Raw genomic sequence first — 13692 nt, 5'->3', positions numbered from 1 at the left:
TCAGTTGGATATCTACTATTGTCTACCCACCGTCTGGTGTATATGAAATGCCCCAGGAACATTAAGCCTTTGTTGGATTCCCAATGTGAACAGGTGTGCGGGTAGTGAACTGGTACTACTGCCAGGAGCGTATGAGCAGGTAAACTCTACCATCCTGAAGCAAGGCCCTCTTAGTCAAACCAACAGCATTATAACTTGCTGGTGCAATATTCTTATGTTTATCTTAAAAGAAAAAATAATGTTACAAATACTGTAAAAATGTGCCATATCAGAAAATTGTCAATTACTGTTTAATATTATGGCTTTTGACTGTAACTACTTTTAAGTCTGTTTTGTCTTTCATTGTCTTGCACAACAGCAGAGTTCTGTCTCTGTATACAGATCCCTGTAAAGGCACATAAACAGAATTCTAACCTCAACACTGATGCTCCCTGATTTTATGCCAACGAACGACAATGTTTTTATCTCAAGTTAAATGGCCTCTAAAGGCCAGACGTTCTTCGGTCTGATAATTTGAGTAACAAAAGTTGCGTATTGCACTACTGGTAGGAAGGGCGAACAAACTATTTCTCCATATTCAACACGGGTTCTGAGAATTGTTGCTATCCATTTATAGCACAGAAAGGGGCCATTCGGCCCAATTGATGAGGCTGCCCGCTCTAATTACCCCTGCCCCCGCTCTCATATTGCTCTATTCCCTTCTCCCACATTTATGCATCAACCCTCCCCTTAAATATGTCAATGCTATCTGTCTCAAACAACAAATTCCACATTCTCATCACTCTGTTTAAAGAAATTCCCCCTAAATTCATTCTTAAATCTGTTCGTGGCTGTCTTATACTTATACATAGAAACATAGAAGATAGGAGCAGGAGTAGGCCATTCGGCCCCTCGAGCCTGTTCCGCCATTGAATGAGATCATGGCTGATCATCCAAGTTCAGTACCCTGTCCCTGCTTTCTCCCCATATCCCTTGATCCCTTTAGCCTTAAGAAATATATCTAACTCCTTCTTGAATACATTTAATAAGTTGGCCTCAACTGCCTTCTGTGGTAGAGAATTCCACAGGTTCACCACTCTCTGGGTGAAGACATTACTCCTCATCTCAGTCCTAAATGGCTTACCCCTTATCCTTAGACTGTGACCCCTGATTCTGGACTCCCCCGCCATCGGGAACATCCTTCCTGCATCTAGTCTGTCTAGTCCTGTTAGAATTTTATAAGTTTCAATGAGATCCCCTCTCATTCTTCTAAATTCTAGCGAACATAAGCCTAATCGACCCAATCTCTCTTCATCCGTCATTCCTGCCATCCCAGGTATCAGTCTGGTGAATCTTCGCTGCATTCCCTCCATGGCAAGAACATCCTTCCTCAGATAAGGTGACCAAAACTGCACACAATACTCAAGGTGTCGTCTCACCAAGGCCCTGTATAACTGCAGCAAGACATCCTTGCTCCTGTACTCGAATCCTGTCGCTATGAAGGCCAACATACCATTTGCCTTCTTAACCGCCTGCTGCACCTGCATGCTTACCTTCAGCGACTGGTGCACAAGGACACCCAGGTCTCGTTGCACTTCCCCTTTTCCCAATCTATTGCCGTTCAAATAATAATCTGTCTTCCTGTTTTTGCCACCAAAGCGGATAACCTCGCATTTATCCACATTATACTGCATCTGCCATGCATCTGCCCAATCACCCAACCTGTCCAAATCATACTGGAGTTTCACTGCATCCTCCTCACAGCACACACGCCCACCCAGCTTGGTGTCGTCTGCAAACTTGGAGATATTACATCTAGTTCCCTCGTCTAGATCATTAATATATATTGTGAATAGCTGGGGTCCTAGCACCGATCCCTGTGGTACCCCACTAGTCACTGCCAGCCACCCAGAAAAAGACCCGTTTATTCCAACTCTTTGGGCTGGATTTTCATTCAGGCGTCGGGAAGGAGGCGGGACTACAACTTTCGGGTTTTAGTCCCGCCTCCATTGAGATGCGGCCAATCCATGCGATTTTAACTTGATTGACCTTGTTGAGCCCACCCAGGGGGCTCAGCAGGCCAATTAAGGGCCACCCGGCAACAGGTGATGTCACAGACTGAAATTTCATCTGTGAAGACGTTTTGACAGATGAAATATCAGTGTTTCACAGCTGTTTGAAGCTGTCAAACACTGACAGTCTTACTTCTAACGTGAATCCTTCTCCACAGACTCAGTTAGAAATCTCTCCTACACAGAAAGCTGCAGGCTGTCACTTTTGACAGTTCGCAGCCATTCTGCTTTCTGTGCCGGTGAGATGAGGGACTCCCCAAACCTAAAGGAAGGAAAGCTGAAAAGGTAAGAAAAGGAAATTTACACTTCTTTTATCACATTAGACACACCAAACACACATACCTTTGCACTCATGCACTCATCACTCACCTGAACACCGACATCTCGACCCCTCCAAGCCCGACGACCCAACTCCTCCAACTTGGCGTGGTTTGGAGCCGTCGGGAATCCCACAGTTCAAGCTTAAAAATAGTGATTTGGCTGAAAACTGCCTGTTAACTACCTGTTAACAGGCAGTTAATTGGCACTAATCTCTTCCTGCCTCGGGGAGGCGGGTCCCAGTGCGGGGCGGTTACCCGCCTCCTTTGAAACTGGCATGCAGGCAGGTTGGGGGCGGGATGGTGTCGAGATCCCCGATTTTGGGAATTTAACCCCCTGCACGTCTCCAATCCTGACTCCACGGCACACTTAAAATCGAGCCGTTTGCTTCCTGTCTGTCAACCAGTTCTCTATCCAAGACAGTACCTTACCCCCAATCCCATGTGCTTTAACTTTGCACCCCAATCTCTTATGCGGGACCTTATCGAAAGCCTTCTGAAAGTCCAAATACAGCACATCCACTGGTTCTCCCTCATTTCCTTTATTTCCTAAGGAGGCTGAAGGGATGTAACCTGTCACCCCTGATCCTCTCTAATTTTTACCGCTGCACAATAGAGAGCATCCTGATGAACTGTATCACAGTATGGTATGGCAGCTGTAGCTACTATGACTGGAAAGCCCTGCAGCGGGTAGTCAAAACTGCCCAACGCATTACCGGCACCTGGCTACCGACCATAGAGCACATATACCAGAAACGCTGTTTACGGAGGTCACGGACCATCATCAAAGACCCTACCCACCCCAGCCACAGTCTGTTCACCCTCCTGCCATCTGGGAGACGCTACAGATGCATTCGCACCCGAACGACCAGATTTAGGAACAGCTTCTTTCCCAGGGCTGTCATCCTACTGAACTCCACAAATAAACTCTAAAGCCTGCACATCTGCCAATGCACTTTATTATGGTTATGTTTATGTTAATGTATTACAAGCCAAATGAATGTTGAATGTTTAAATGTCTTAATTTAAATGTACACTCTCGGGAGCCGCAAGCCTACATTTCGTTGTACTGCACGTGTGCACTAACAATGACAATAAAGTTGATTATGATTATGATTATGATTATGATCTGTTCTACCAGTTACATCCTCAAAAAATCCCAGTAGATTAGTTAAGCATGATTTACCTTTTGTAAATCCATGTTGACTTTGTCCGATCCTGTCACTGTTTTCCAAGTGCTCTGCTATTACATCTTTTATAATGGACTCTAGCATTTTCCCCACTACTGATGTCAGGCTTACCGGTCTATAATTCCCTGTTTTCTCTCTACCACCTTTTTAAAATAGTGGTGTTACATTAGCTACCCTCCAATCCATGGGAACTATTCCAGAGTCTATCGAATTTTGGAAGATGACCAGCAATGCATCTACTATTTCTAGGGCCACTTCTTTAAGTACCCTAGGATGTAGATTATCAGGCCCTGGGGATTTATCGGCCTTCAGTGCCGTCAATTTCCCTAACACCATTTCCCTACAAATACTGATTTCATTCAATTCCTCCCTCTCATTAGACCCTATGTTCCCCAACATCTCTGGAAGGTTATTTGTGTCCTCCTTTGTGAAGACAGAACCAAATTATGTATTTAATTGTTCAGCCATTTCTTTGTTCCCCATTATAAATTCCCCTGATTCTGACTGCAAGGGACCTACGCTTGACTTCACCAATCTTTTTCTCTTCACATATCTGTAGAAGATTTTACAGTCTGTTTTTATGTTCTCTGCAAGCTTACTCTCCTATTCTATTTCCCCCTCTTAATTTATCCCTTTGTCCTCCTTTGCTGAATCCTAAACTGCTCCCAGTCCTCAGGTTTGCTGCTTTTTCTGGCCAATTTATATGTCCTTGGATCTTATGCTATCCCTAGTTTCCCTTGTTAGCCACGGTTGAGTCACCTTTTTTGTTTTATTTTTATGCCAAACAGGGATGAACAAATTCTGTAGTTCATCCATGCGATCTTTAAATGTTTGCCATTGCCTATCCACCGTCAGCCCTTTAAGTAACATTCCCCAATCCATCCTAGCCAATCCGCGCCTCATACCATCGTAGTTTGCTTTATTTCAATTCAGGACCCTAGTCTCTGAGTCAACTACTTCACACTCCACCTTAATGAAGAATTCGATCATATTATGATCGCTCCTCCCCAAGGGGCCTCGCACAACAACATTGCTAATTAATCCTTTCTCATTACATAATACCCAGTCTAAGATGGCCTGATCTGTAGTTGGTTCCTTGACATATTGGTCCAGAAAACCATCCCGTATACACTGTAGGAATTCCTCCTCCACAGTATTGTTTCTAATTTGGTTAGCCGAATCTATATGTAGATTAAAGTCACCCATGATAACTGCAGTGCTCTTATTGCACACGTCTCTAATTTCCCGTTTAATGCCATCCCCAACCTCAGCATTACTGTTTGGGGATCTGTATACATCTCCCACTAACGTTTTCTGCCCCATGGTATTTCTCAGGTCTACCCATACAGATTGCACATCATCAGTGTTAATATCCTTCCTTACTATTGTGTTAATCTCCTCTTTAACCAGCAATGCTACCCCACCTCCTTTTCCTTTTTGCCTGTCTTTCCTGAATATTGAATACCCCTGGATGTTGAATTCCCAGCCTTGGTCACCCTGGAGCCATGTCTCCGTAATTCCAATTATGTCACATCCGTTTACAGCTATGTGCGCAGCTAATTCATCCACCTTATTATGAATGCTCCTCGCATTAAGACACAAAGCCTTCAGGCTTGTTTTTTTAACACTCTTAGTCCTTTTAGAATTATTATTTACTGTAACCCTGTTTGATTTACACCCTTGATTCCTCTGCCTTCCATGTTTGCTTTTCTCCTTCCTGTCTTTTGTTTCTATCCTTGCTTCCCTTTCCCCTGTCTCCCTGCACAGGTTCCCAACCCCTTGCCATTTTAGTTTAAACCCTCCCCAACAGCACTAGCAAACACTCCCCCGAGGACATCGGTCCTGGTCCCGCGCAGGTGCAAACCATCCAGTTTGTACTGGTCCCACCTCCCCCAGAACCAGTTCCTATGTCCCAGGAATTTGAAACCCTCCCCCTTGCACCATTCCTCTAGTCACATATTCATCTGCAATATCCTTCTATTTCTACTCTGACTAGCACATTTTAATTTACCTCCTAACTCCCTATATTCAGCTTTTAGGACCTCATCCTGTTTTTCACCTATATCATTGGTACATATATGCCCCACAACAACTGGTTGTTCACCCTCACCCTCCAGAATGCCCTGCAGCCGCACCAAGACTTCCTTGACCCTTGCACCAGGGAGGCAACATACCATCCTGGAGTCTTGTTTGCGACCGCAGAATCGCCTATGTATTCCCCTTACAATAGAATTCCCTATCACTATAGCTCTCCCACTCTTTTCCTCCCAATGTGTGCAGCAGAACCACCCATGGTGCCAGGAAGTTGGCTGCTGCTGCCTTCCCCTAATAAGCCATCTCCCTCAACAATATCCAAAGTGGTGTATATCTGTTTGAGAGGGGGATGGCCACAGGGGACCCCTGCACTACCTGCCTGCACCTACTACTCTGCCTGATGGTCACCCATTCCCTTCCTGCCTGTGCAGCCTTTACCTGCGGTGTGACCAACTCCCAAAACGTGCTATCCACGATATCCTCAGCATCGCGAATGCTCCAGTATGTATCCATTCGCAGCTCCAGTGCCGCAATGCAGTCTGTCAGTAGCTGCAGCAGGATACACTTCCTGCACACATGGTCGTCAGGGACACAGGAAGTGTCCCTGATTTCCCACATAGCGCAGGAGGAGCATGCCACGGGGCCGAGCTGTCCTGCCATGACTTACCCTTTAATTAATTTAAATTAAATCAAATCAATGCCACTAATTACACTACAATTAAATGATATACTCAAGGGCCCTTGGTTACTCGCACTCCCCGATACACAACAGAGACCTTAGAAACAATGGGCTAAAAATTTGGTTTCGCCGCGCCAGGTCTTTAGTGCCCGAAATTTTGCGCTGGCCCGGATTCCCGTAGTGCCCGCCTGAAATTCAGTCGCGCCGGCCCAAGACGGAGGCGGGCGCTATTGCAGGGTTTGGCCGCCTCGTTTGGGGCGATGTATGTAAGTTTCAGGCGTCCAGCTGCTGCTGCGGCACCCGAGGCGGTGCGGCAGGCTGGGGTACTGCAGGCCTCCTCCTCTTAAGGAGGAGCTGCCTGCAGCCGTGAGTTCGGCGCGGGATTCCCCCAGCAAATGAGCCCGGCACCCCGGAGAAGTGCCGGGCTCGCGGGAGTCACACATCAATGCCGCGGGGGGGTGGTGCAGGAGTCCGGGGAGGGAGGTGCGGCCAGGCGGCCGCCGGGAAAGCGGCCGGCCGCCCCTCCACCTTTATGCGCCGGCCTTTCGGAGCTGCAAGGCACCGTTTTACAAACGCTGTTTGCGGCCGCCACGGGCGAGGCGGCCGCAACTGAATTTGGCCATCGGGCCGGAACAGCATTGCAACCGGGGCGCTGCGCACACCGATGACATCATCGGTGCCGGCGCAGCGCTACCGGCTAACGCCGATGTTAGGGTCCATCTGAATTTTGGGCGATAAAAAACTTCAGGTGCAAACCACTTTATAGCCAATAAGTGGGCGCAAACGCGACTGAATTTCTAGGCCTATAACCTCAAAAATTAAGTCCTTCTAAATTTTATAAACTATTAATCTTAACTGTCAAACTGTAGAGTAGTATAAATACTCACCTGGCCGTACTCACCCAATCAGCTGCTTCCTCTTGCCCGTGTCACTTTTTGAATTGTGATGTGGCTCCGGAATGCCGCCGCCGGTCTGTGAGATTGGTAAGCCTCTGTAAAAAAGCCCGCAAAAGTGAGTTTAAGTACTCACTGTTCCGCCGCTCTCTGCTCCTCCCAACACTTATACATTGTTGAATATTAATGTTGAAAAATTCATGAGTGTAAAGGTCAGGAAGAAGGGGCAGAGGCACATTTTTCCAGATCTCTGCCCCTTTTACCTTGCTCTATAATCTCCAGGTCTCCTCTAGATAATCGATGCAGGACCTGCACAAGCATTAGGTGCTGGCTCAGCGATCTCATGAAGATGAGACAAGGGAGATGTTTCGGATGATCTGCCTCCATTTCCTCTTCTCTCATCCATCGGGTGCCCATCTTCAGGGGTGCCTGAAGAACATAGGGTTTGGGGCTAGCACCGGGACCCTCATGGAACAGAGGGCAGGAGATTCTCTGTGACAGCCAGAAAACAGAAGATTGCTGCAGATGAATGATTTCCCCCTGCCTCGCTGGACAATCGTCGAGCGTCGGGCTACTGGTTGCTGCTGGAGAGCAGCAGCTAGAAGTTTCTGGTGCCAGCAGCATAGCTGCAGGCCTTTCAGACCTGCAGCTAATTTGCTTTATCTTGCCCTGCTTGCTGGCACAAGGCCCAGGCAGTGGAATGGCCTCAGCTGGGGATGCCTCTATGCTATGTTAGTCCCCTGGGACAGGAAATCCCGGTGCTTCTGGGCCTAGACAGGTGTAGAGCACCTAGGGTATACGGCTGCTGCCCAGTGCTAAGACAGTAGGGGGAAGGAAAACCATTGCTATAATGACCCAACTTAGGTCACTCGGGGTTACAAATTTCATTAGCAACATAGAGAAGGTTGGGAACAGGAAAAGGCTGCTTTGGCCCACCTTATGCCTTTTTAGCTGAATGTAACTCCACACACACCTGGTTATTCTCTACTGTATCAAAATATGAAGAGTAAAATATTTTAAACAACGCACTCAGAACATTTATCTAATGAAATTACAGCATATAACCAACTTGAAATTTGTCAGTGAAAATCAAGATAACTTTGCCTTAATTACATTTGATAATAATTGTCTTCCACGGTACAAAATTAAGTCATAATATCAGTAGTTAAACTATACAGTCATCTTTGAAGTTCCTTCATGAAACAATTCTTTAAATGCAGTTACCATTATAATTCTTGTAGGTTTTCTTCTGTTTTTTAGATTAAACACAGTATAATTTTGGATGCTTTCAAAGATTTAATTGTATCCTGGTTTTAATGTAAGGCAAATGATCATTTGCAGACATAAGTTTACAGGAGCTTTATATAGTGAAGATTTTAATAGGTTTAAAATTTAGCTGTGCTTAACCCAACCAAATGGATATTGCCCCATTAAGAAGTTGCTCAGGCTATATTGCTAATTTACCCAACGCGTTACTTTATCATTTCAGAAACCTGCCGGCTTACTGTCGATGCTAGATGAAGAAAGCCAGACACTTCGATCAACGGAACAAAACCTCATCAAACGGCTGCAGTCCCATTTGGAAACAGCTCACACAAATACTGTGTACATGTCTCCGAAGGATGGAAATGGGAACATTCCATCAAAAGATCAAGACTCAGCCTTCACTATCATGCATTACGCAGGAAGGGTGAGTTGACAGAAATGAGTGATTAGTCACATATGGTTAATTAAGGGCAGCATTTAGATTTGAAGAAGTCATTAGTTCTATTGATGAAATTTAAGAATAATCACCAGATTGTCTTGCTCCACAAAGCAGTCTCAAAAACATTTTGTGCAACATAATCTAGTCTGAGTGGGGCAGATGACAGTATTTCACATGTGATGAATGGCATATTGTACATCAAGAGGATGCCACAGATTTGCTTGCCCGCTGCAAGCTCAAATATAGGTGATACTTCAGGAAATTGTCCACACAACATCATTAAAAAAAATTAATACCAAACCACTGTTATTCACTCGCACTGTGGGGTCATGTATTTCACACCTGGAGAGTCAATTAACGTAGGCAAATGCATCCTTGCTGCAAAGCTTTATGCTGCACTGTTCATTTAACTAAAAAACAGCATAGCAAGACTTCTAGGTTGATATTTCAGTGCAGTACTGAGAGAGTGCTGCATTGTTCGAATGAGATTTTAACCTGAGTCTCTATTCTCCTGTTCAGGTGGGAAAAGATCCCATGGCATTATTCAAAGAAGAGCAGAGTTCTCCCAGTGTCCTGGCCAACATTCCTCCCTCAACCAACACAGCTAACACAGATTAACTGGTTACTCATCTGTTTGCTGCTTGTGGGATCTTGCAGTGCACAAGTTGCCTGCTATGTTTGTCTACAGAATGTCAGTGACTACATTTCAAAATTACTTTATTGGCTGTGAAATGCTTTAGGTCATCCAGAGGTCATGGAAGGCACTATTATAAATGCAATTTCTTTTCTGCTTTCAGTTTTCTCAAAACTTTTTTTTTCCTATCCTGCTTTCATAGGCCAGGAGTTGGAGGTCATGCTACGGGTGCTCCTACAGTGAGGATCAGCAATACAGACCTATTTATACACAAGCCTTCCTTGAAGTACCCGTTTCAAGTGAGCGCTGAGAGTCTGAATCATGGCTCAGACAGCCCATCTGCAATAGAGGGCTGACATTTAATTTTCATAGCAATAGGGGCCTTAATGAGTTTTGCACACAGTGCATTCTGCCCTGACAGCACTTAGCACCAGCACTTTGGGACACTGAGCAGGAATCAACACCTGATAATGCAAGACTACCAATGCAAATAGTGCTTTGGGACAAACCACATTATCACCCCAGTGTGTCTTCAAAGTTCAAGAGAATAGCCGAAGAAGGCTGAGGGACTTTCTTGCAAACAATATTCACCTTCAGGAATTTGTTACACTGTCGAATTCTTTTATGTGTAGCACAACTGGATGCCCATAAATATTTCTTCTAATTACACCTGTCAATAACAGAATTGGCTGTTGTTTATGTGACAATGTGGCTGACAAAATTTGACTCACAGGACCTTTTCAGAAATGTGTCATGATACTGATGTACGTGTGATTTGATTATATTTAGGAAAATTAAGTCTTAATAGATTTCTACCCCAATATTACTGCATGAAGAAATTCAATTAAATGGGTGAGAAATTCGGTTGGGCAGCCACTATTGGGCCTACTCAGGTCCCAATATATCGAGCAGGAAGCGCAAGCACATTTCTGGCACTAGTGAGCTGCCCGCCATATTGGATAAGGTGGTTGCGCTGGCGTCAGGAACATACGTCAGGAACATTTAAAAGGGGGAATAATTTATTCAAATTAGGGTCGTGCAAGAAATGCTGGACCCGTTTTCCATTTTCGAATGCCCCAGCACTTCACTCGCCACGTGCTGAACTCACACAGCACAACGTGGCGCTAACCGGCAGGAGGATCCCTCACCAATGCTATTTAATCATGCAATACTTACTGGTTAGTTGCTGGTTTCTCATTTCAGACTGCTGGTTAACTTCTGGGCATTTTGTGGTAGGTCTTATCATTATGGTCAGTTCACTTTGTGCAAACAGAGAAAGATTTTGCTGGTGTTGTACTGTTGTTGGCTGCCTCGGAAATAGTTTGATTGCAGTCATGGGTGGTCTGTTAGGGCTGCCTTTGGAGCTGGAGGATGAGGGGGAACAGCAAGGAAGACACCACAGAATGGGAGTACCTGCCAGAAGAGGGAGGAGGAAGAGGGCACTGAGCAGGGGGCCGTGCTCACAAGAGTATTCGGGGAGCACTTTACTCAGGAGCAATGTCTCAGGCACATTTGCTTTACCAAGGAGGCTGTCTCTGAGCTATGTCACCTGCTACAGTCACAACTCGAGCCTCGAACCAGGGCATGGACAGCACTGTCTGTGGCTGTCAAGGTCACTGTGGCCCTCAACTTTTATGCCACAGGCTTCTTTATGATTGCAGCAAGTGGCATCAGCAACATCTCACAGTTTTCAGTGTGCCATGAGAAACAGCTACATTTCCTTCCCTATGGACGCAGGATGAGAGAGCATTAGGTTTCACACATATGGCAGGCTTTCCCATAGTGCAAGGTGCCATTAACTGCATACATATTGCCTTGCATGTTTTCTATCACCAGCAAGCAAAAGAGATTTCACTCCTTAAACATATAGCTGTTTTGTGATCACAGCCTGCACATCGTGCACATCTGTGCCCACTATCCTGGCAGCAGTCATGAATCTTTCATCTTGTGCCAGTCCTCTATGCCGCCTTTATTCCAACCAGGCCAGTAAATTACAGACTGTTTATCAGGCAACAAGGCCTATCCCCTTAGCTGATGACTACTGTCAGGAACAGCAAAGGAGCAGGCCTACAATGAGAGCCAAGCTGCCACAAGAAACATCATCGAGTAAACACTTGCGTGTTAAAAGAACGCTTTCCTAGTCTGGACTGTTCCGGAGTAATTTTACAGTACATCACTGAGCGGGTATCCAGATTTGTTGTTGTCTGCTGCACGCTGCACAACTTCACCATCATGAGGGACCAGCCCTTACCACTACCTGGTCAGCCAGACCAGCATGAGGAGGAGCAGGCACAGAAAGAGGAGTAGGAGTAGGAGAGGCAGCGACCATCAGTGCCCGTACCTGCCAGAGCTCTCAAAGACCAGCTCATCGAGGAGCACTTCACCTAATCAGCCCTCCCATCCCCAATACACCAACAATCCCACAATCCTTAACATTTTCCTTACAAACACCATCACATTGCCTTTTCCTTACAAACACCATCACATTGCCTTCCTTCAGTCCAGACTCATGGGTCTTGTCCTCACTTCACTACAAAGATAAACACCAACACCAAATCCAGAATGTAAAACAAATTTATCAATCAACTCAATTACATCTCCATAAGATAGCTTACAGAAGCAATTAAGAGTCATCCTTGTGCCAGCACTTAATGCTTATCTTAGTACGTGTTCCTTTCCCTATTCTAGTGCTCCAATGAAGTGTTTCCCCAGTGGCTACAACTTAGGAATGTTGAAGGCGACTGAGCTTCCATTGAGGATACTTCAGAAGGTCATGGAGGATTATCTCGAGCAGCTCTGGGTCTTGAGGACCCAGCTGCACACTACAGCATCTCGGCATTGGTCGGGGCAGTCTGGCCCAGCTGGCTGTGTGGCACTAGCAAGGCACTGGTGGGGGAGCTGTCTTGCTGTCATCTGAGAGAGGACAGCAGGTGCTTCTCCCATGGAACTAAGGCCACTCTCCTGGAATGGCACCTCAGCACACCTAAGGTTCTACACAAGAACAGAGTACTAGACTGCTGAGATGCTTTGCAAGCCCTGCCAACATTGGCCCTCAGAGCCAAGGTGGTGTGAGCTGCTAGAGCAGACGTTTGAGCTTCCATAGCAGCAGTCTCTGCTGCCATGGAAGCTGTCAGAGCTGTCAGCAGAGGCTCCATCGTAGTGGGTGTCACCCTGTTGTTAATGAAGCTGACTGCTCGGTCCACGTTGAACAGAATGGTCTCCATGCTTTGCGCAAAGCCTTGCGACAAGCTGGAGGAGGGCTCTTCCATGGAAGCTCTCTGGCAGGCTGCCCAGTGCACCTAGCATTTCCTGGTAAATGCCCATGAGCTTCCTTCAGTAGCCTCTGCCCTCGAAGTTAGCATCTGAGTCCTCTGCAGCAAAGCTAGTATGCAAATTCGCCCTTTTACAAGCTGGAACATGTGGCATCCTAACTCTCAGCTCTAGTTTCTGCGCATTTGTGTCCAGTGAGTCGTTATATGTGGACAGCTCATTTAACCTAGCCTCTAAAGTCCGCGTGGTGCCAATATCTGAGCTGATGTTTTCGAGAGTCAGGTCAAGTAATGGTGCATCTTCTTAAAGATTCGCCTTCTCTTCTTCACCTGGCATAGGGGCTTCCAGATATTCAGCAGCTGAAGTGAAAGAGATGAACAAAGGTTAGATTGTAGTGTGAAGGGAGAGCAGAAAGAGAGAGGTGGGTGGTGAAAGCACCTGAGCTTGTCATGCAGAATGTTTGAAGTGAGGGAGAAGTCAGAAGGGACAAAAAGGATTAGGTCTGAAGAAACCCTGAACGACCTCTCCTCCAGCATTGCCAGTCGCCATGGCCTCAACTCTGGCCCTGCCCATGACAGCCAGCACACTTTCTTCAAGAGAAGAGAGGGTGTGCAAGAGGTCTTTTCCTCTTCCAAGAAAGGAGGGAATGTGTTAGTGAGAGTTGTCATAAATCTCATCATCGAGAAACTACCTATGAAATAACACTGGACGGCCAGCTGGTGGCGCCGTCCAAGGAGTATAAATACTCAGGCGTTGGCCCCAGCTTGCCAGGGACATTTTGTAAAAACAAGGGAGCTAGTGGATACAACTAGACTTCCATGTTCTGAAATAAGTTGATTAAAGCCTTGCTTTATGCTCAAACCAAGTGCATAGTGAGTTTTATTATGTCAAGAGTCTTGTGAGATGTTTGGAGAATGTG

General features: G+C 46.0%; 1 protein-coding gene across 1 annotated transcript in view; it reads left to right on the top strand.

The window, feature by feature from the left end:
* LOC147111559 (unconventional myosin-XVI-like) overlaps positions 1-13692 on the top strand; it is a 254585-nt gene that overhangs the window by 110516 nt on the left and 130377 nt on the right. The window contains exon 6 of the mRNA XM_085999900.1: positions 8654-8854. Coding sequence (XP_085856026.1) covers positions 8654-8854 — 201 coding nt within the window. The remainder of the gene's footprint in view (positions 1-8653; positions 8855-13692) is intronic.

The sequence above is a fragment of the Somniosus microcephalus genome, chromosome 10, assembly GCF_052327205.1.
Source record: "Somniosus microcephalus isolate GS21.2 chromosome 10, FLI_Smic_1.0, whole genome shotgun sequence".
In the NCBI taxonomy this organism is placed as follows: Eukaryota; Metazoa; Chordata; class Chondrichthyes; order Squaliformes; family Somniosidae; genus Somniosus; species Somniosus microcephalus.
The sequence above is the reverse complement of the archived record's forward strand: the minus strand, read 5'-3'. Positions and strand labels throughout refer to the sequence as shown.